Source organism: Urocitellus parryii, chromosome 13 (genome assembly GCF_045843805.1).
Source record: "Urocitellus parryii isolate mUroPar1 chromosome 13, mUroPar1.hap1, whole genome shotgun sequence".
NCBI lineage: Eukaryota > Metazoa > Chordata > Mammalia > Rodentia > Sciuridae > Urocitellus > Urocitellus parryii.
Window position 1 is genome coordinate 7,675,367 of NC_135543.1, and position 22,483 is coordinate 7,697,849.

General features: G+C 43.7%; 1 protein-coding gene across 1 annotated transcript in view; it reads left to right on the plus strand.

Moving 5' to 3' along the window:
• The window catches only part of Cd226 (CD226 molecule), a 60,397-nt gene that overhangs the window by 27,185 nt on the left and 10,729 nt on the right, over positions 1 to 22,483 (plus strand). Inside the window, exon 3 of the mRNA XM_026388696.2 lies at positions 7,562 to 7,909. Coding sequence (XP_026244481.2) covers positions 7,562 to 7,909 — 348 coding nt within the window. The remainder of the gene's footprint in view (positions 1 to 7,561; positions 7,910 to 22,483) is intronic.

The following is a 22,483-nucleotide window of genomic DNA, read 5'->3' on the forward strand; positions in this document are numbered from 1 at the left end:
TTTCAGAAATTGTTGCAGAAATTTCAGGAAAAATTAGTTTAACTCAGTGTTAATTTTGAGTAAAAGTAATTAGTTAGCCATCAGATTGGTAAGATTCATGAATCCTGGAGAACAGTGTGATAACTTTACGAAATCATTTGTTTCCATGGAAGCTGACGTGTGCAAGCCCACACCTATGTGTGTGCACACCTTATGGATATGTGTGTCATTTCTTTGTCTTCTCATTTTAACATCATACTGATGCCTTCATCATTTTTCAAATTTCATCAGAAATGCTACCTATTTGTTCTCTGTTTGTTCTCATTTGTCTTCTCTCTGGGTATGTCTCAGCCGCTTTGTGGGTGTCAGTGATGGCAGGACGGGTTCCTGTGGCCCTGCAACCCCCTGCCTGGGTGTGAACATCTCTGCCATTCACCAGATGGTGACTGATCTGTGGAGATCAGTTGGGGTAGCACATGTCATGCTGGCTCATAGTAAGGACTAATTTCAAAGTTTGTTTTACTTTTAAAATACATTGAAAATGTCTTCTAAGTGTCTGAGATAACCTGCTTAATGTAGTCTTCGGGGAAGTAGTCTACCCTCTCCTGGGGATGATTAGAGACTCTTACTCAAGGTATCTTTTTCCATTAAGAACTTACCATGCAGAAAGTCTGCATTATCTGGGGGCCCTGCTGGTAAGAATTTGGTAGGAAAAAAAAATCAATAGTCTTGGGCTGTATTGTCATCTTTTAGCTTTATAAGACCTCAGAAATATACTATTTAAAATTCATACATCCGATTCATTAGTTGTTTTTCTGGTTGGGAAAACCTCAGAATTGCTCAAAAGTCAGACTTTCTTTCATGTGCTTTAGCAACTTTATGGTACTGGCTTAAATGAAAAGCGTGGCTCTAATTGTGCCAGGGCAGAAAGACCGAAACTGACTTTTTGCACAATTAGAACCTGAACAGAAGTTACAGTGAGAGGATCCCCAGTGTCGGGAGCCCCGGGGAGCTGGCTTAGGAAACAGCGTGGGCAGTGCCCTGGAGTGGCAGGTGCCGGGAATCATGAATCTGCCCAGGCTGCGTGCGAGTCACTTGCTCTTTTGTGTGCAGACAGGTGTGTGGCGTGGTGGACACACTGCACATCTCCACTGGGTACGCAGGTTTGGGGCTGAGTCTCTGCATTGGCATCCGGGACAGCCCTCTGATTCTAGTTACTTTCTTTCATTTAGACAAATGTCCCTGCCTGGCCTGCCCTTGTGGCAGCTTCGTCAGGCTGCTTTATCTCGAGACTGTGCTTTCATCCTTCCAGGTTTATCTGTGCCTTTCAGGCAAGCCACGCTTTAGCTGTTTTATCTTGTTTAGTTCCTTTACCTTTTATCTGCACTCTACATGAAGGATGGGGGCGGCAGCACATGACAGGGGGCTGCTGATTCTCCTAGCAGGGCGGACTTGCTGCTGCTGATTGGAGCCCCCAGACATCCTGAAACGTGAACCTGGACCATCCTCGAGGGTGAAGTCCTGACTCCTGGATGGCCGTGACAAGGCGTCACCATCTGGGTGGTGCACACAGCAGAGATGCACCGTCCCGCAGTTCTGGAGGCTGAAGCAGAGTCAAGGGGAGGGTTGTCCCAGGCCTTGCTCTGCTTCTGCCAGGTGCTGGTAATCTTTGGCATTTGCTGGATGTAGACAGAAGCACCTGCGGTCTCTGCCTTCATCTTCTCATGGCCTTTTCCCTGTGCCCTGCCCCTGTGTTTTTTTTTTGGTACTGAGAATTGAACCCAGGGTGCTTAATCACTGAGCCACGTCCCAGCCCTTTTTTAAAAAATATATATTTTATTTAGATCCAGGGTCTTGCTGAGTTGCTAAGTGCCTCACTAAGTTGCTGACGCTGGCTTAGAACTCGCAACCCTTCTGTCTTAGCCTCCCAAACTGCTGGGATTACAAGTATGTGCCTCTGTGCCCAGGTGAAGTCTCTCTTTTTACTAGGAGAACAGGCACCTCGGATTAGGTCCCCCCTATGCCAGCATGACCTCATCTTAACAATTACAACAGCCCTATTTCCAGATTAGGTCACATTCCCAGAAACTGGGGTGTGCCATGTGTATGTGGGGACATGTTCAACTCATCCCCCAATCTGGTCATCATGGAACGCTGCAGCTTTTTAGAGGAATATCATCCATTGGGTATCTCTGCCCCCTTTTCTTACCCACTCATCTGCTGATGGACACCTAGCCATCTGACACTATCTCTGCCTCCTGTGTTTAGCATGAGCGCGTCACAGGGAGTTCTTAGCAGCCGGCACGTGCGTGGCACGGCTTCCTGGTCGCGGGCCGACCTACTGAAGGTTCCAGGCTCTGATTTGTTCCCATTTTGTTCTGCTTGGTGCTGCCGCTGACTGACTTCTTCCCTTTGGTCTGTCATAGGCAGAACTCTGAGGGAGTCAAAGCAATTCTGGAAAAATTTAGGCTGCCCTCAGCACAGCCTCCGTACTGCACACCCTGTGAGTTCCCAAAGTGCCCCTTTTCCACGCTCTGGACCCTGCTTGTAACTGGAAATTAGTGTGTTTATTTATTTATTTGCCTGCTTATTTTTGAGAGCTCTGTCACAGGTCATTTTAGAATGCTTCCTTAATCATTATGCATTATAATTAATCACTATGCAGTCAACATTTTACTATGCATTTGTATGGGTCATTCTTCAGAGTTTTTGGAAAACTGAGCATCTTCATCCTCTGGGCACGGCTGGGAACACGTGAAGCCTCTGTTATCATTATCACTCCAACTGGGCTGGTACAGTAACAGCGCTCCCACAGAAGGCTTAGGGCAGTTCTGAGCTGTTCCACTTGTAGTCTGGTTTGAACTTCATAAGAACATGTTCTTGTTCTTGTTTCAGAAGCTCTGGAGAGGCCTGTCAGAGAGGGAATTAGAGATTTGCACTTCACCTGCACAGGAGAAGTGGTTGACAAGTGAAAGTAGATAGGGTCACCCAAGGATGGTGTGTGGAGGTGGAGGGCAAGGTGACCCTGGGGCATGGCTGCATTGAAAAGGACCAGTCAAGGACGTTCTCAAGAAGCAGTGCAGGGAGGCCAGAGGAGGGCAGAGGGACAGGAAAGCCTCTGTCACCAAAACCAAGGGTGGGTGTGGACTATTTTCAGGAGGGCCACACAGCTGGTGCTCAGGGCCCAGGACTGGGTGACATTTGCAGTGTTGGCGGATGGTCAGATGGGTGCTAGATTGCATGAGGTCCTCCTGAGAAACGAGGGGCAGAGCCAGGGGAAGAACCCGCTCCTTCCAGAAAGTCAATGAAAAGGGGAGGAGAAAGGGAGTGGATGGCACCATAGGGTCCCAAGTGGATTCTCAGGGCTGGAGAGAGACCCTACTCAGAGGTGGTGAAGAAGCATCAGTCCACTCAGAGGTAGAGGCTAAAGACGATGGGAGGCTTCCACAGGGCTGGGGTTCTGGCGTGCAAACCGCAGGGCTCTGAAACCCAACGTGTTCATCTGGTTTGGGGTTCTGCTATTTGCCAGCCCTGCGCCTTGGAAAAGTTAAAGTTCTGTTTTCCACCCGTGAACCACTCCCTTTTTTTTGTTTTTTTCCCTGGTGGTGCTGGGGATTGAACCCAGGGCTTTGGGCATGCGAGGGAAGCACTCTACAGACTGAGCCATATCCCCAGCCCTCCAGTCCCATCCTATATCACCTGATTATATTGTTTTGAGCATGAGCCGTGGTCCTGGGTGAAGGTGTGTACAACGGCTCAGTCCCCGGCTTCCCAGACCTCACGGTGCACCTATTACATCTTTTATTATGGAAATGACAATCATGCACCCATGTGGAAAGAAGAGCATCGTGAACTCCCGGGCGCCGTCTAAGTGAACCGTCAAGTTGGGGCCCATGTGAATGCCGGTATCTCAAACCTCCTCTTCCTTGGTTCTTATTACACACTGAACCTCCACCGCACACCTCCAGTCGTCCTCCCAGCGTCCGGTTTTCAACTCCATGCACTGGAACTGGTTGGTACGTCTCTCCCCTTTAGTTCCCTCCCTCCCTTCCCCCTCATCTTTTGTTTCGGGTTTTCATATCCCACGCACCCACGCACTGCTTTCCCATGGGTCGTTCTGACGTTTCTCTGCTCTCTGTGAACTGGTAGTTAGACTTGAGGACTTGATCAGCATGCAGTTGGATTATGTTGGCGAGACTGCTCCTTACAAGGTGGCTCTGCGGAAACCTGGGTGTCTTTTTCTGAATCTACACATACTGGCGACCTCTGCTTAGAACATAGCTGTGAATTCACTCTGGCATTGCAAATACCATTTAAAACACAATTTTAATATTTATAGTTATTCTGGATGTAAATACCCTCCATCCACCCAAAGACACAGAATACTGCCTACAGAGTGAAAGTGCAAGTTGATTCTTTATTCAAAAAATACTGAGTTCTCCTCTACTCCAGGTGAAGCATGGCTCTCAGAGAGAGCTGTAAAAAGGCCTGGCTCAGCCCCGCACGGTGGTATGTCTCTGTAATTCCAGAGATTCAGGAGTCTCAGGCAGCAGGATTGCAAGTGCACAAGGGCTGAGGCATGAGGCACAGGTGTGACCAGGAATGTGCGGACTCCTAGGACTGAGTGGTGCTTGAGGAAGGGGACTAAGCACTGAAATGACTTTAGGAATGATGGATTGTCATGCCAGAAAAGTCACATGCAAGGTACAGAGTGCTTCAGGATGTCGCCCTGCAATAAACTCATGTAAAAATAACCCGGTCCACACAGCTGAATGTAGGTGTGGAGTAAACTGGAGTTGCTACTTTCATTTCTGTTTTCAGCATTACATTAGAATCCACCTCCTTCTTCCCTCTTCACTCGGATAGTAGTTGGGTCCCTGATTTGGATGGACTCACTTTTGAACTCCCAGTGTGTCAGGGGGATGGCCTTGTTTGTGGGGGGTCTTCCTGGTTGTTATGTTCGGTGTCATCCTTGGGTAGCCTTCCATCTGGCCACGCAGGAGGACCAGGTCACCCGAGAAGCCACAAGCCATATCTGAGGCAAGGCAGATTCTGCAGGCCTCCGTGGGTCTTGCTCTTCATCTGCCACCACCACTCTGTCCCTCAGGTCATCCGGAAGGGACCGTGGGGACCACTCTGTTCTTCCAAACCCACTGCCTGTCCTGTGTCTTCAAGCCTAGTGTCAGTCTGTGAATAAGTGGGCCTGGGTCCTTACACAGAGCCTGTGCTGTGACCTCCCGGCACCCTGCTCTCACAGGGCCACCTCCATCTGTGTCCCCAAGGCCTGGATCCGTGTCACTGGGGATCCCCATTGCTTTATGGATTCATCCTCTGTGAAAATGCTGATATTCCTGAGGAGGACCCCTCTTTGTACCTGAGTCAACAGGCGTGGGGTAGCTTTGTGGGAGCAGGTTTGTGAGAGAGGCAGGTGAAGACGGCTCCTGCGTAGGAAGAGAGGAGCATCCAGAGGGAAGAAGAAAAGCAGTTGTGAGAGAGAGCCCTGAAGTCAAACAGCAAATCCGCACCGAGGACCTGTGGGCCGCTTACTCCCAGGCCCCTGCGGGGCTTGCAGACACACCGCCATTTCCCGTGTGTCCTCTCATTCCCCAGCACGGGGTGCTGCTGTCCAACTCAGCTGTCTTCCTGTTGCCCCTGATTCCTTCCGTTTCTCTCCTCTCTTTCTTTCCTCACCTTAATTTTCATTTCCCTTTTCCTTTCTTTGAGCTTTAACTTTCTTGTTCTTTTCCCCATTTTTAAATAAATTTTCTCCCTCTCCACCTTTTCCTTCCCTTTTCTTGTGTTGGTTTAAAACTTCAGATGCAGCGTTTCGATGTGCTTGTCATGTGGGTGAAGTGTTAACTCGGGTGCACAGTTGCATGGTCACAGACTGAAAAACCGAGGGTTGCGGCTTCTCTTGACGTTCTGACACCTGGAACCACTGGCTGAAGCTGACTCTCAGTGGGCATGAACTGCGGTACGCACAGTGTTCTCATTTAGCGTAAAGATAGTGAAGTGTCAGATAGGACATCTTACTGTGTGTCACACATTCCTTCTCCGAGGCTCTCACATGGCGGCCCGTGGCCCTTGCCTGGGATCCCAGCCACTCCAGAGGCGGAGGCGGCAGGAGGGGAGACACATCTCTAACTGTGCTGTGTCCTTTTCTTCTTCTCTTCCTTTTTATCTCCTTCCACCCATCGCTCCTTGGTTGTTATTCCTGTTGTAAGTCAGATAGAGGCTTCTGGCCACGCAGAGCACAATTGTGACACAGATGACAGACACCTTCCACTCTGCGTTTCCTCTGTTGCCCACCAGCTCCGCGACCTCACCCCTGCCCAGGCCTCCTTCCCCCTTAGATGTCAGGTCAAAACCCTGGGCCGGCAGCAGTAGCGCCATCAGAGGAAGGAAGGTGTGATCCCTGTAAACAGGTAACCTGCTGCTGCTCTGCCTAACAGAATTTTGAGAAATCATTCCTTCAGTTCATTCTCTACATTAGGTTCATAACCTTCTTGGTCTCAGGACCCTTTTATACTCTTCAAAATTATTGAGGCACCCACCCAAATAGCATTTGCTTACACAGGCTGTAGCCATCATACTGCAGTGCTAGAGGTTAATGCTGAGCACAATTCCAAACACGTGCATGTTCAAGCACACATCCGTGGGCGGTCAGAGCCTCTGGCCAAATCTGCCGTATACTTGGGAGAGATCAAGAGTGAAGAGAGTCCATTACATCTTAATATTACTTTGAAAATAAGTTTGACTTTGCAGATTTCCAAAAGGGACACAGGAACCCCATGGGGTACATAGAACACACTAGGACCTGGTACTTCAGGTATTTGGGGGCAGTTCCTGAGTGCTTGTGCTGGAAATTCCAGAAATGGTATCGGGAGTGGGGAGAATATTGGAGAACTTCATAGTACCAGGAATTCACTCCATGTGTAGTCTCTACTGAGGCACTTGATAGGCATATATGTCTAAAAAATTAGTTTATGCATATATTCAATGAAAATGATTTAGTACCTTTTTAAAAAAATTTTTTGTGGTTGTAGATGGCTAGAATGCCTTTATTTTATTTGTTTATTTTTATGGGGTGCTAGGGATCAAACCCAGTGCTTCACACATGCTAGGCAAGTGCTCTGCCGCTGAGCTACAGCCCCAGCCTCTAGTACCTTTTTTTATAACCACTAAAAGCCTAGTTGGTATGACTCTAATCTGGAAATTTTGATACTCACAGTCGGATCCTGAGTCACTGGCTCAGCATGACTGCAGGAGTGTTGTGAAGTTTAGACTCATGATAAAATCACTAAAGAGAAAAGTGTCAGGGGTTTTGGTTATATTTCTCGTTATCTGGTTAACCAAGAAACACTGCAAGACTATGTGTGAATGTCGAGTCCTCTTTTCTGACTACCAGCCTTTAAGAAGTTCCTTTCTCTTGCAAAAATGCAATATAAAGTCATCACTTACCAAGGGTGAAACTCCATTAAATAACATCGCCAACCATTTTGATAGAACTTTCTGTCTGGCTTCCACCTCTGAGTCCAACAATGTGGCTACCTAAGTCTAATCACTTGCTACGTCTTTTCAGATAGTTTTGAGACAGATGCACCATTGAATCACCACATCGTCTCAGAATCTGGAAAAAATGTCACACTCAACTGTCAGCTTCAGATGGATGGGCTGGTGCATCAAGTCACCTGGGAAAAGATCCAGCCCTATCAGATAGACCTCCTAACCTGCTGCAACTTGTCCCAAGGGAGGAGTTACACCTCAAAGTACCCCAGGCAAATCCTTAGCAACTGCAGCCAGGGCAGCAGGAGCAGCTGGATCCTCATCCCCAACGCCACCACCTCGGACTCTGGGCTGTACCGCTGCCGCTTCTCTGCCCGCTCAGGAGAAAACGAAACCTTCTTGGCAAAACTGACCATCACTGACGGTGAGTGGGCCGTGTGTTCCAGGGGCAAAATGGGAAAAAGCCAACCACTGAGGATGGGTTGCTGCTGTTCTTTCTGTGGTGCCTGCATTCATTTAATGAGATGCTGCTGTTCAATCGTGTTCTTAATGGTTTAGTTTGGGCACATTTATCATTATTCTAGGATTCAGGATCTTTTTATCTCACTAATCCGTTCAGCACAAATTGTACAATAAAAAAAAAATTCTATTTTTTTATCTGCCGTGTTCCTGAAATCAAGAAAATCAAAACCAAAAGCGTGATGGTACGGGCCCTGTGTTTCAATCTCATTACTCCTACCTCACCAGATTCTATTGCTGTTTTTGTTGCAGGTGATAGGGTGGTATCATCCCTCGGTAACCCCAGCAGTAAGGACACAGTGCTAGGTCACGTGTAAGTTGGTCTCGGGGTGACTGGAGGCACGAGCTGGGGGATCACGCGGTTGCTGCTGGGCCAGAGCAGAGCCTTTTCTCAGTTGGTTTCAGACCTGAGCACAGAAGCACCCTGACCTTGAGGCTCCCTGAGCTGACCTTCAGGGTCTGCATCTGAGTGGTCCCTTGCCTTCTTTCCTATGCTTTTGGCCAGTTCCTTGATCTTGGCTTGTGTTTGGACATTTGGAGCCAAGGCTCCCCAGGCTTTGGCTACGCCTTTGGCCTCAGATGACACTGCAGGCTGATAGTCCTTCCTGAACTGGAACTGAAGGAGAAAGGCTACTAACCACAGCCTCCGCCACGGCACCTGCTGGGGCCCTTGCAATGAGGAAATGGCTGGAGGAGAGGGGATTTCCATGTGCAGGCACTCTGTTTATTTATTTATTTATTTGTTCTAATCAGTTATACCTGACAGCAGAATGCTTTTCGGTTCATTGTACACAAATGGAGCACAATTTTTCACTTCTCTGGTTGTACACAAAGTAGGGTCACACCGTTTGTGCAATCAGTCATACGTGTACCTAGGGTAATGATGACCATCCCATTCCACCATCTTTCCTATCCCCATGCCCTTTCCCCTCCCCACCCACCCCTTTGTTCAATTCAATTTCTCCACTTGTCCCATGCCCCACCCCCATGTGAATTAGCATCCACTTATCAGAGAAAACATCCGGCCTTTGGTTTTTTGGGATTGGCTTACTTTGCTTAGCATGATATTCTCCAACTCCATCCATTTATCTGCAAATGCCATAATTTTATTCTTTTATTGCTGAGTAATATTCCATTGTGTATATGTACCACAGTTTCTTTATCCATTCATCTATTGAGAGGCAGCACACCAGCCTCCTCTGTCCGTCTCAAGGATGGTGGAAGCCTGGCATGAGATACACATTGAACTTAGAACTTAATGTCAAAGAATGGTATTAGAATATTTTGGAGAGGGAAAATGAACAGAGCTTCCACATTTTGAATGTTGATCATATTTCTGTAGACATAGAAAATAGTTCTTACTTAAAAAAATCTTGCATTACAGAAATAGTTTTTGAACCTGGCCAGGAAAAAAAAGTGAAAACAAATACTAACTTTTTCTTAAAGACGAAGGCAAGAAAATGTTCTATTCAGAAAAAAAAAATGTCATAATCATTTTAAAAACATAGGAAATAAGGCCTTGTCCATTGTGGGCTGAAAAAGTAATTAGAAACATCTTAAATCACAGAGAAAATGAAGGTAAGAGATTTTTAGGAGATAGTTATTTAACTTTTACTAATTAATAAACCTGTCTTTGATTTGTCCAAATATGACTAAGTTTCTTGCAGAAAACTCTTTTTGCGTGTGTAAATTATAAACAATTTCAAAAATCTGCCAATGAAATGAAGGTGACAGTGTAATGATGTGTACTGTAAGGGCCCATGAGTTTTGAACAGCTGCAAAATGGCTTTTTGACATCCAATTGACAGATTGCAAGAATAACAACTGGACTTATATCCATTAGTAGAAAAGTAAAATTGATGAAGATGACAGCTATTGACTGTATGTTTTGGCTTAATTCTTTTTTCAATTATTATAAGTAAAGACTGAATCTAAAAAAAACAGTCTGAAAGCAAAATAGGTCATTTGTGTTTTGTCTGGTGCAATTTGATTATTTCAAGTCCTGAGGCTGTTTGGTCAAAAATCAATGTAGAGATTAAAGCAGAAAGACAGGTATAAGATTTGGAACAGACTTAATTTATTTCAACTGTCCAGGGAAAGGTGATTGCGACACAAATTTTATAAAGTGCCATACATCCTTTTGTTAGTTCCCCTCAACTTCTTTTATAGGACGTACTATTGGATCCCAAAGAGAGATTTTTAAGACTTAAATTTACACACACACACACACACACACACAAATATATACACACTCCCCTGACTGCTGCCTGCCTGTGTTCATCAGACAAGGAATCATTTAGTCAGAGGTCACCCAAAAGATTTTGTATAATCCCCAACCAATAGCTATATAATTGCCAACCAATACGTCCTATATCCAGGCCTTCCTGTGATTTGTGCAGAGGAGGAAGATGGCAAGGCGTGAATTGACTTGCCTTCGACTTCCTTCTCTGAGTGAAAGGAAATGCCAGCGTCTTAGCAATACCACTCAGGGGCTGGAAGTGTATGCAGTAGTTCCAGATTGACCTTTCTGAACTTGAAACTTGACCAGAAGGGTAAGGGAGGGGAGAAAATGTGTGTTTACTGACACCCAACCAAAATTATTTTTGGTCTTTGATAGCCTCCAGATTTCCAGTAGTCATGAGAGAGGTATTTCAGGTAACTCCAAAAGAAATGATGGAATCAGGCTATTATTGTTTAAATTGAGCTTATTAAGTACAAAAAGATTGAGGATAAAATAAATGAAATTGGCTATCACTGAAGGTTCCAAGAGGAGACTAGTTTTGAATAAACTTCGGTTCACATACTTACTCAACATCCTTCTGTGATCTTCTTCCACCCACGATCCCATGTGACCAAGCCACCATAGGTCAAATGAGGTGTGTGGTGAGTGGAGCTGATGAGGGAGGATATGCCCATCATGGAGGGGTGAGGGGTGAATAGGGAGAGGGGGCCGTGTGGGTGGTGTGGGTGATGGCAGTCAGATGAACAAATTGGCAGAGAGTCCAAGTTCCGGGTCAATGTAGGATGAGGTAGGTTAAGTGACATATTGACTTGGTGAAATTCTGGATTTGTGGAATAGTCAAGGAAAACCTTTGCTGGTTCTTGAGCAAAGATGGCAGAATAGCTTCAAGGAAGAGTGGGTTGTCTCTAAGTTTCAGAGTAGACGACTTCCACCCCTTTGGTTAGGTTTAATCCTAAGTACTATTTTATTTTTGTTATTATTGTAAATGGATTATTTTCTTCATTTCTTTTTTTGTATTATTTGTTGTATATAGAAATATAATGGTTTTCTCTTTTTAACCTGCTGCTTTCCTGAATCGTTTATCAGTTCTAGATGTTGTATGTGTGTGGTCTCCAGGATTTTATACAGATGTGATTATGTCATCTGCAAATTGCTCGTTTTACTTTACCTTTCCTATTCAGATGCATCCCCCCACCATGTCTAATTGCTATGGCTAACTCGGGCCTCTAGGACTTCACTGAGTACAAGGGCTGAGACTGGGCACTCTTGTCTTATTCCTGATCTTAGAGGAAAGGTTCAGTTTTTCACTGTAGAGTCCTTTCACATGGGGCCTTTATTATTTGGGAGTAAGTTTCTTCTACACCTAGTGTAAGAGTTTTTATCATGAAAAGATATTAAACTTTATCAAATGCTTTTCTACTTCTCTGGAGATGATCATGTGGTCTTTGATATCATTTTGTGAATGTGGTCTACTTGATTGATTGATTTGCAAGCCTCGAACTGTTCGTGCATCCCCCAGGGATAAATCCTGCTTGATCACAGCATTTAAACTTTTAAACATGCTGTTGTGTTCAGTTTGTTAGTATTTTGTTGAGGACTTCCTTATCTACATTCACTGGGGGTATTGACTGTAGTTTTCTTGTGGTGTTGTCTGGTTTTGTTATCAGAGCAAAGCTATTCTCATAAGATGAATTTGAAAGTGTTCTCTCTTCTACTTTTTTGGAAAAATTTAAGAAGAGTGGTTTAATTCTACCTTGTGTGTCTGGTGGAATTCATCTGTGAAGCCATCTTGTTCTGGGATTGGTGATGAGCCCCAGGCCCCAGGTCCACCTTAGCTGGGCACAAAATGGCCCAGACAAAGGGAGGGGAGAGGGGTGTCACTAAAACACCTCTCAGCCAGCTCTGCCACTCACCCTGCCCTACTTTCTCCTTCTCCTAACCAGGCTTCTGTTTCTCATCACATTTACCTTCTTTCCACGGAGTGTCACTCAGTCACTTGCTGCCTTCATGTCTGTGTGAGTCCAAACTGCTCACAGTCTTTGAACCATTAAGCATCTTGAATTTCCCAAACTTTGTTAACTTAAAGATTGTCACCTTTAAATGACTTAATAACTGCATCTGCCTTTATGGTCCAGACTCCTAACAAAAATTGCTGGAGGTTAGAGATTAGGACGCCTTTAAAGTTGTCCAAGTGTCTTTCTCCCATGTGCTCACCAAGGGTTCCTGACTGATATGTTAATATTTCTACTGATTCTGGTAGGAACCATGTCCACCTTAGCTTTAAGTTTCCTGGGTAGATTATTTTGAGATTTACTTCATCAACACTTAACATTTGAGGTTTAGTGATTGATTACCAAAGAAAAGGAGATTTCAAAAGATCAGTGGCGATGTCTGTGAAGAACATTTGCATGATCTTTTGTTTACATATGTAACTTTTAGAAAGGCTATTTGTTCTTTAGTTTTTCATTTTCTTTATTTTTTGTTCATTTTTTTTAACATAATGGTACATATTTGCTAGTCTCAAGGACTGGAGGATGGGATTTGTAAATTAAGATTATAGGAGTATTCATTAGGAAATGGTGCTCCCACAGCCAAGGGACTCTTCCCACATATTTCTTCAGTAAGGTTTGGGGTTGGCAAAGATGGACCAGGGGGAATAGAGTGTTATAGATGATGCATCTTGGCTATTGATGGCTTGGTGAATACTACTGAGTCTAAGACTCTGTCCTCTTGAGTTGAACTATGAGAATGTTTCTTTGGTCTTTAATTTCTGCTAAAATTGACCCAATTTGCTCCCCGTTGATTTGGATTCTAGAGCAGTTTCAGGTTAGAGATAAGTTAATTTTTTTTTTTATTTTTAGGATTTTGTTAATTCACAGCCTTCTTTCCTATTCCTATAAATTTAGAATTTAGAATTTAGAATAGAACTGCTATACACTGAGCTGATGGACACATCCATTTCCATGGTTCAGTGTGATGAACTTCAGCCTTTTATAATCTTTACCTACATAGAAAACAAAACGTCCACAGCAGTTAATTTATATGATAGGACCACACAACCAGAATCCCATAGCAGCAGTGACACTACTTATAATTAGAATAGCTTCTACTGAAACAGATCTGCCACAATTTTCAGCCCAATTTAGTTTGCTTTTAAAATTCTGGATGATGACTGGGTATCCAGATGTAACATACTGTTTTCAACATCACAAATGAGTTGATTCCTCAATTATGGCCTATTAGGTCATTGTACCTTTCAGTTGCCTCTGCCCAAAGCAGGGTTTTTATAAGGCATTGCATTAAAAAAAATGCAACTGGTCAGTTAATTTTCTTTATAAGCCCCACATATTGATTTATTTTTTCAAATGCATAATTCCATGGAATGTTTGTCTATAGTCATTTTTTATACGTACCCTATATGTGGAGATAAATAAGATATTGAATTGAATAATAGTGACAAGTTAATATCAGAGAGAAGGAATTTCTGAAAGGTCACACATTGAATGGATTTGATAAGTAACACTGTTGAGTGTATATAGTAATGTATACACTAGGAATTGCTATTCTATAAGTGGGTCTTTGTCTTTAGATTGAATATCAATCTGTTTTCATGAAGTTTTCTTCTCTCGTACAAGTTTTATAGGTAGAAATTTAAATTCAGACAAACATACTAATTTTCTGTCCCCTTAAAATCTGTGCATGGCCACATTTATTCAAGAGCCTTTCTAATGACTCCAACTGCAAAATTACCATTTATACTTTTTTTTGTAATGCATGGAATTTTCATTCTAAAAACTCCAGGGAATTGTTAACAGCCCATGACTGTCCCTTAGAGCTTTATTAGAAACTGAACGTGGGCGAGTGAGTAGTTTTCTCCAAAGGCAAGAAGAAAATTACTTAATATGTTTTGAAATTGATTCTTCATATAAGATTAATGGCATTTTCATCTTAACAAAAATTTTCATTGTATAAATTCTAATTCATTTAATCAGATGAAGATTGCTAACTCCATCTGAAGCATTTCAAAAATTCTTGACTTGATCCTGAAAAATATTCAAAGGCAACATAATGGTTTTGTAGAGGACTATGTTATTTAAAAGATAAGGGCATGAAGAATAAGCATGGGATCTGTTGTTCTTAGAGTTATGTCTTTGAACCTCAATTTGTATCTTTTAAAACTATAATTTACACTGAAATGATTCAGTGATTCCTAAAGGTATTTACTCAACAGAGAAATATGTTTTCCTTTAAAGCGTTTATAAAATAAATATTTTGCCATCCTCATTGACCACTCTTAAATTTATTTCCAGAATAAATTCAGTGCACTTCACTATTTTTTAGAACTCTGAAGTGGCCATGGTGCTCAGTGATTTATCTGTCATAGTGACTTTTTATTTTATTAACTCACAAGAAATTATTCCTTTCAAAAGTACAAAGTTGGAATGTTAATGTTCTCCCTGGGTTGGTGGAAAGGTAAACAGTGTTAGCAATATTAAAAGTGAGAAAAATGAAAAAACAACCTTGTCATCATGATGATGGGCGTGGGCAAGGGAAGAGCAGATGTGGTTGTCAAGACCACATTAGCAAAGGATGCTCAAGGACCCAATGTGCCCATGACCCCAACTCTGAGCTAGATAGAGAGTAAATTTGTGCATATAGAAAAAGGCAGCTCACAAAGTATAGGTGTTTGATGTTAATGGGCCTCAGTTTCTTCCATCTCATCTGGTGCAGTTAGATAGACTCTTCATTCTTTATTCATGTGTGTGTGTGTGTGTGAGTGTGTGTGTGCGCACACACACGCATGCACACGTATATGAATTAATAAATCTGTGAACATTCGTTAGAAGGAGCAACAGACTCATTATTCAACCTGCTGTGGTAAACAGTCAATCAATACGTGTGATTTACACCCATACTTAACATATGCATATATGTCAACGCTAAAATACTTTCATCATTTTATTTTGCTTTTAGGTTGACTACTGTTTTGCTTCCTAATCCAATAAACGAAGGTATCTTTTTTGAAATCTCATCATGCAGTTTCTTTTAAAATCATTGGCTCTTTTATAAGATGAAAGATCAAAGGGGCAACTGGACTCTAGTATATAAAGCTTCAGATTTAAATCATGACCAGACATCTTGTTTATTGTCAGGTATTGGTTTGTATACATTTTTTTTAAAGCAACTTGGTTAACTTTTTTTTTTTTTTACAACTGCTTAAAATTGGATAGAAATGGAACATTCAGAGGTAACGTTCGTTCAGTCCAGTGCTTTCTGTGTATTTCATATTCTGAAAATATCTGTATAACATTCACAACAGGCTTACACCCAGGTGTTTATGGTGGCATAGCTACAGTTTGGATCTTGAACTTCTCCCTCAGGCCCACGTGTTAACAGCCTGGTCCCTGGTTAGTGCGACTTGGAGGTGATGGACCTCTGTGAGGCAAGCCAGTGGGAAGCAGTTAGATTATCAGGGGATATGATCTCCTGCTCCCTGTTCATGCAGTGAGCACTTTTGTTCCACCATGCACTCCCCTCCGTGTCCTGCTCCCTCTTCACAGGTCCCAAAGCAAGGGGGCCACTTGATCATGGACTGGAACCTCCCAAACTGTGAGTCACAACAACCTTTTCCTCTTCTCAAGTTGGTCATCTCACGTATCTGTGTCAGTGATGGGAAGGTCACCACAGCCATATGGTTTGAATTTTGATGTTTTCTAAGGACACCCCAAAATAGTTATAACTAGCAGCTGCAAGAATTGTCCTGGGGCTGTGTCTTGGCCACTACTTGATGAGCATATGTGTTGTGCTTCTATGTGTGCCAGTGGCTATTCTAATAATTTGTGCATAATTGCTTCTTGACCTGTCACAACAACTCTGACGTATCCATGTTTTACAGATGAGGAGGTGAGGCCCCGGAGAGTTCAGGCAATTGATCTTACAGCCAGGGAGTCGAGGGGCTGGGATTCAGAGCTGTGAGACTGGCTGCAGGGTCCTAGTCCTTAGCCACAGATCTGTACTTCTACTCCAAGCAGAAGAAAACGGCCATCACTGTCAGCAGCTGGTGCCTGGAGGGTCCCAGAGCCTCATGCCCTCCTTCCAGGAGGTCCGCGCACAGGTTTCAAGCTGGGCCGACACAGAGCAAGTGCGGGCCCCAGAATGGGGCTCCATCTCCCTGGGTTTTCCTCCAGCCCAGGGGCTTCAGCTCACTCTGGTCCACAGCCTCAGGCTCAGGCGCTGTGTGGGGAGTTGTTCTCGAGACCCTGCTGTTCTTTATTCCAGGGGTTCATGTATGTCAGGGAGCCGGGTCACATGGGACAGGCTTTCCACATGGTCTACGAGTGACTCAGAGGGCTTGGGTCTATGGAGCAGGTGCTGGTGCTGATGAAGTCAAGTCCATGCCAAGAACAGATTAGGAAATCCTGTGGCTTAAATGTGTCCCTCCATGTTCAAATGTTGGGAACCCAATCCCAGTTGACAGATAGGAATATACATATATCTATTAGTTATACACGGACACAGCATCTTTATGTTGTTTGTTTATTTTTATGTGGTCCTGAGGATGGAAGCCAGTGCCTCACACGTGTGAGACAATCGCTCTGTCACCTGGGGCCAACAGATACGACCTTGAAGAGGCCAGGAGGTCAGCAGGGCGGTCTTCATTGAAGGATGAATGTCCTTATGGTGGGGTGGAGTCATCATGGAGTGTGTTCCTGAGAAAAGGAAGAGTCCACCGCTTCCTTCTCTCTCACTCTTGCCCTTTCTTGCCCTCCCACCACCCATGGGAGGGCGGTGCAGCACAGAGGCCCTGGCTGGACTCCAGCCACCCTGGTGTTGGACCTCAAGAACCCTGGTATTAGTAGCTTAAGAAGGACTGGGACAGGGAACTCTAGGAGGAGCCTCTGGGCATCAGGAGAGTGACGTGGTGACATCTCAGCCCCGACATGACTGCTGGGCATTGTGAAGCACCTGTGCACCCCTCCACCAGAGCCCCCACTAGATTCTTCCCCTCTGGAAAAGTCTGCTCCCCTCAGCGAATGCCAGGGATCTGCTACAGGTTCCCTCACACGCCCCTCCTTCCCTCTTAAGCTCCTCTTTCCTTCTTTCCTTAAACCCTGCTCTCCCTTTGCTCTTCTACGGTAGACCCTAATTACTTAATGGCTACTGCAGTCAGAGCTGGAGTGTGTGGCTCCGCAGGGGTAGCGAAGTCTTCAGTGTAAAACCTTCCAAGACAAACCAGAGTTTACTTCCTGTAATAACATATTCTGACCATTTGTATTCTCTCCCATTTATATAACTTCATATTCTTCAGCTAAATGCGTCAGTAGTATGGTTGCCTATTGGGTGTCTTATTGCAACTTGCAGGTGGCAAGTTGTTTATCTTGATAGCATCAGAACACTTGAAAATTTCCTATTGTATCCTTGAGGATAAGCATAATAGTAACATTGTAGTATAGAGTTAGCCTGGCTAAACAACAGGAGTATTAAACCCTATGCTGCGGAAATAGAATCAGAAACAAAATCTACTCCCTACAAAAGAGGAAAAACTACTCCACAAGGTAGAAGGGAAAGAAAACAGTTTTATTATTGAATAAACAAACACTGAACCAGAATGTTACCTGCATCCCAGGAAGTCTACTAAGAGATTACAGGGATGGAAAGAAATCTCACTGTTTTATAGAGACCAGCAAGTAGAGCCCCCTGCATGCATGTCCTAAAGGTAAATAGTAAGCAGGCTTCAGGAAAGGGACTTGAGGGCACCATTTGTCACACATAGTTCATCCTGGGCTCACCCAGAAATGGGGGTGGCCACCTGTGTTAGCTGAATGGCTTTACCCACAGGGAATCCAAACATCTCAGTCTTCCTGAAGGAGTGGTTGCCATTCGGGGGCAGAGCCAGTGGAATCCAGCCTCCCTCCTTCCCTCCCACAGAGACTGGGATGATTCCATTTCACAGGGATGGCTCCCAAGTCCTGGAGAAAGATTCTTCTCCATTACAAAGTTCATGAGAACCTCCCTTGGATTTTAAAAAGATTTACATGCATTTCAAAGAGTTGAAGAGACCCAAACAGATTTGAGTTTTCTAAAATTAAGGCTACAGGAAAGGAAAGAGTGGAGAAATCAGCAGAGGGACAGGGGTCAGCTGCCAGAGCCCCTCTGGAAGGTGCTGTAGACTGCAGCAGTGTTTCCCAAAGCCAGTTCTGTGGTCACTGCTGTGGAATGTTCTGGAGTGCTTCCTGAAAAACAGATTCCCAGGCCTTGTCTCCAAGTCTGCAGATGAGAGTGATGTACGCGGCTCCACATGATCATCAACACTTTGCACTGAGTCTTGACCTGAGTGGGAGACCTGTCCGGTCTATTCCTGTGCACTTTTATTTCTAGTGTTCTAATGTGCAATTATCTGAACGTGCCTTGGCAAAAATCAGGAATTAGAAATTAGACAAATATATAAAAAGAGAAAAGGAAGTAGACGCAACCTGACCTGTGCTTGGTCCACCAAGGAGAATACCTCTTGTGGGAACTCTCACCTTTGGCTCAAAACCTCCCTCAGTCCTGATCAGGATTATTTGCCCTTGGGAATCTGGCTTCCTGTTAAAATAACTTAACAGTAAACTCAGAAAATTGATAAAGAAAGAAATCCCCTGTTTAGTAAGGTAAAGAAATATGTTATCCAGTATGAAATTACTTCATATTGCTCCTATAAACAAGGCATATGTATCATGTGTATACATGTATGTTTATATATAAAAACTATATTATCAGTAACATAGATGCATAACGTATGTGTTCTTACAGTAATGTAATGAGAGCGTTGCTTTAAGAAGGGTCATTGGGATCAAGAAACAATGAAAATATGACTTCTCAGTTGGGTCTGGGTCCTTGAGACCCTCCCTTGTGGGCCTGGAATTTGCTAGGAGGACTCACAGGGCTCAGCACTGGTGGATTTCAGCAAAAGGATCCAAAGTCAGTGAAGGAGAAAGATGCACCGGGCCAAATGGGAAGGATTGACTGATACCCCAGAAGAAAAGCACGTGCTTAGCATACACCAGACTGACGTGGAGACATCTAAGCACAATGAGCTCCATCAGTCCAGCAGTGGTAGAAAGGCACAATGAGGCCGTGTTCCCACGTGCCAGCCAAGGACCAGGCTTGTGAACAGGCTCTTCTGGGGAACGTACTCTGGGCCGCTATAGGAAGTCTTTTTCGGGTGCTGACTCACTAATGAAGTGGGCCAGACATGCCCAGTTCTTGACATTCTGACTCGTGGTACATTTCAAAAGTGTGTTTACAAGCAAACGAGGCGAGTGTGCAGAAAGCGTAAGACTAAGATGTGGGCAAGAAGGTGAGGCATCTCATATAATAGACTCAGTCATGAAATTTTTCTCAATAAATATACAAAATCAAAGATGTTTACCCTGCTTTTGTCCACGTGCTGACTTGAGCACCCTTGCCATAGGCCAGTCACCATGGAGCACCCATCTCATGGAGCACAGCGCGGTGACACGGATGGAGCCAAGATCACTAATGCAGTCCTGCTGCCTGGTACAGCGTGGGCCCTTCTAGACTGTGTGCTTCTCGGCTGGCAGAGTTCCAAAGTGCTTGAGCTGGTTGGGAAACTGTTTTACAGCAAGAGAGGCAAACTGTTAACAGAAATTGCACTTTAGGTTAGAAACCTGCTCCCTTTGGGTTGTTCAGTAATTATCGGATAATCATTTAGAGTCTCTGTTTCTTATGTTCCCCAGTTAAAATCTGACAACATTTTTCTTTTGGGAAAGAATATTTGTTATTTACTCAGAAGAAAGATGGGAGGCTGATGTCATGGTTTCTGAAAATCATTTATTCCCTACAACCTTCTTGCTATAAAACAGGGGAGAGTTTCTGAAATACAAAGAGCATAAAACTGATTTACACAAAGACAAGTGACCTTTGAAAACTTGGGATATCACCAGGCCCATATCCATCTGATGCATATTTCATTTTTGATGCAACAAACTTTGGGCTTTCGTTATTTCCAGTCTAAGATTGTTTTATGTTCGTTGATGGACACTACCTCTTTCCTTCCCCAAGACCTGAATCTGACTGCAGGAACAAGCATCCTCCATTACATGACTAGTTCAACACAACATCTCAACACAAAACAAACGAAATTATTTATTTAACTCTAATTGGGAATGTGTGCATATAAAATGTAAGTGTATATATAATGTACACTATTAATAGTTTATGTTATGTGCTGTTTAAAATATTTAAAGGATGTCTGTGTGTTTTAGTTCAGTCCCCTAGTGACCCTTGGGTTTTATTTCATCATCATCTCACAACTGCAAAGATAAAGAGACTGAATGTCCTTCAATGAGATCTTCCAAGGAAAGAATTAAAAGACAGGACAAGGCCCCACAGCTTCCCTCCTTCGTGTCTGTGTTTCCAGCCAACCGAAGTCTAATGGAGATGAAGTTTGGGTAGTTTCCTGCATCATCCAGAGAGTTAGACTGGGAATGACCTTCTCCTGCACACTCTGTCAGCTCACACCTCTCCACCCTGCGCCCGCACCGCTGGGTGCATTCCATCTGGACAGAGAATGAGAGCTAACATTTCTTTCTCTTCTTAATGAGGCAAGAAAAGAGTAGTTGTAACTGATATTTTCCAGGACTTATCAGGCCTGGTTAGAGGCTTGGAATGCATGAGTTCTTCTGGCTTGTTTTCTGGTCCAGTTATTTAGGTTATTAGTTACTGGGTGTCTTCACTCCCTAACCCACCCGTCTCCAATAAAGGAGGAACTGCAGGCATTGGGGCGGCTCTGCCCGCCTGGCTCTGCAGGAAGGGCCCGGCAGCATTTCTGTCATGAACCATTTCTAAGGTTTATAACTCAGCCATAAATACTTGTCACCAGCAGAAACTTAGCCCGGAGGGTCACAGGCCTGGAGTAAATTATTCATTTATAAATTTCACTGACTTGCTTTAAATTGTTTTAACTGTATTTATCTTTTGTGATGGGAGGAGAAATCATGGCTTTATGGTTCAAGATATTTTTGTCCCCCTATGAATCAACGAGCGTTGGGATGTAAGCAAAGAAGTCAGCAAAAATGTGGCCACTGGAAACAGACAACGATTCTCCTTTCTTCAGAGGAGGGCTTGAGGGCCAACATCATTCAGCCGAAGCTCTATTAACAGAAAGTGAGCGCTCTGAACTGTTAACTCCCCAAAGCAGCCCTTCCCATTTGCTTTTTCTTCTTCCACATGAGGACCAGCAAGCTGCCCATTCATGCTACATCCGGCCAGACAGGGCAGGCAGGGGTGGGAGGCGACCCTGTCTCGGATGGATGGTCCATGTGCCCCCTCTGAGAGGCCGATCTGCACCTCTCCTCCATGCTTTTACATTTATTTCTTAAGAGAAAATACGAGTTCCATGCCACTTTTTAAGTCATATAGGACTTTTCAAAATAATATAAATTCCATTCTCTATAGGTAATACCAGTTACACATAGGCCTTGAAATAGCATCCATGTAAATACTGAATAAATAAATGATCTGACTCCAGTGGTCACACCTTGCTAGAAACAGTTAAAAATAGGAAACATTTCAAATTGAAACATTTGAAATTTGGATTTATAACTGACCAGTTGTGATACAAATGGGCACACGTTCAAGTGGATTCTACTTCTGAATTCGTATGACTTAAAGCTTAATTAAAAATGTTGTCTGCACTCTTAAGCATTCTGTCTACTTCTAAGGAGTTCTACATCCTGCTCTATTAAAAACAGTCACTAAAGTTTGGTAGAATGTTCTGTTTTACGCATGCAGACCTTTAAAATTTTGTCCTGATTTTTCCTGATTAAAAAAGCAAGAGACCTTTTAGAAAAATTTGGAAATACCAAAAAGCCTAAAGAAAACAACTGCTTTAAAGTTCTTAAAAATTGTCAAAGATTAAATATAGTAAAGGTGTATAATATAATGGTTTGATACATGTCAATACTGTGTAATGATTACCATAATTAGCATGTCCCTTACCACTCATGCTGCACACTGGGTTCCCTCAACTTGCTCATCTTACCACTGAATGTCTGTATCCTCTAACATTTCCACCATCTCTGTACCCTCAGCTCCTGGAAAGCACTGTTTTCCTCTCCATTATTGTTTTGACAATTCTAGACGACACTACAGGTGAGATCATGTGGCGTCTTTCTATGTCTGGCTTATGTCACTTAGCATAATGTCCTCTAGGTCCATACATGTTGTCACAAG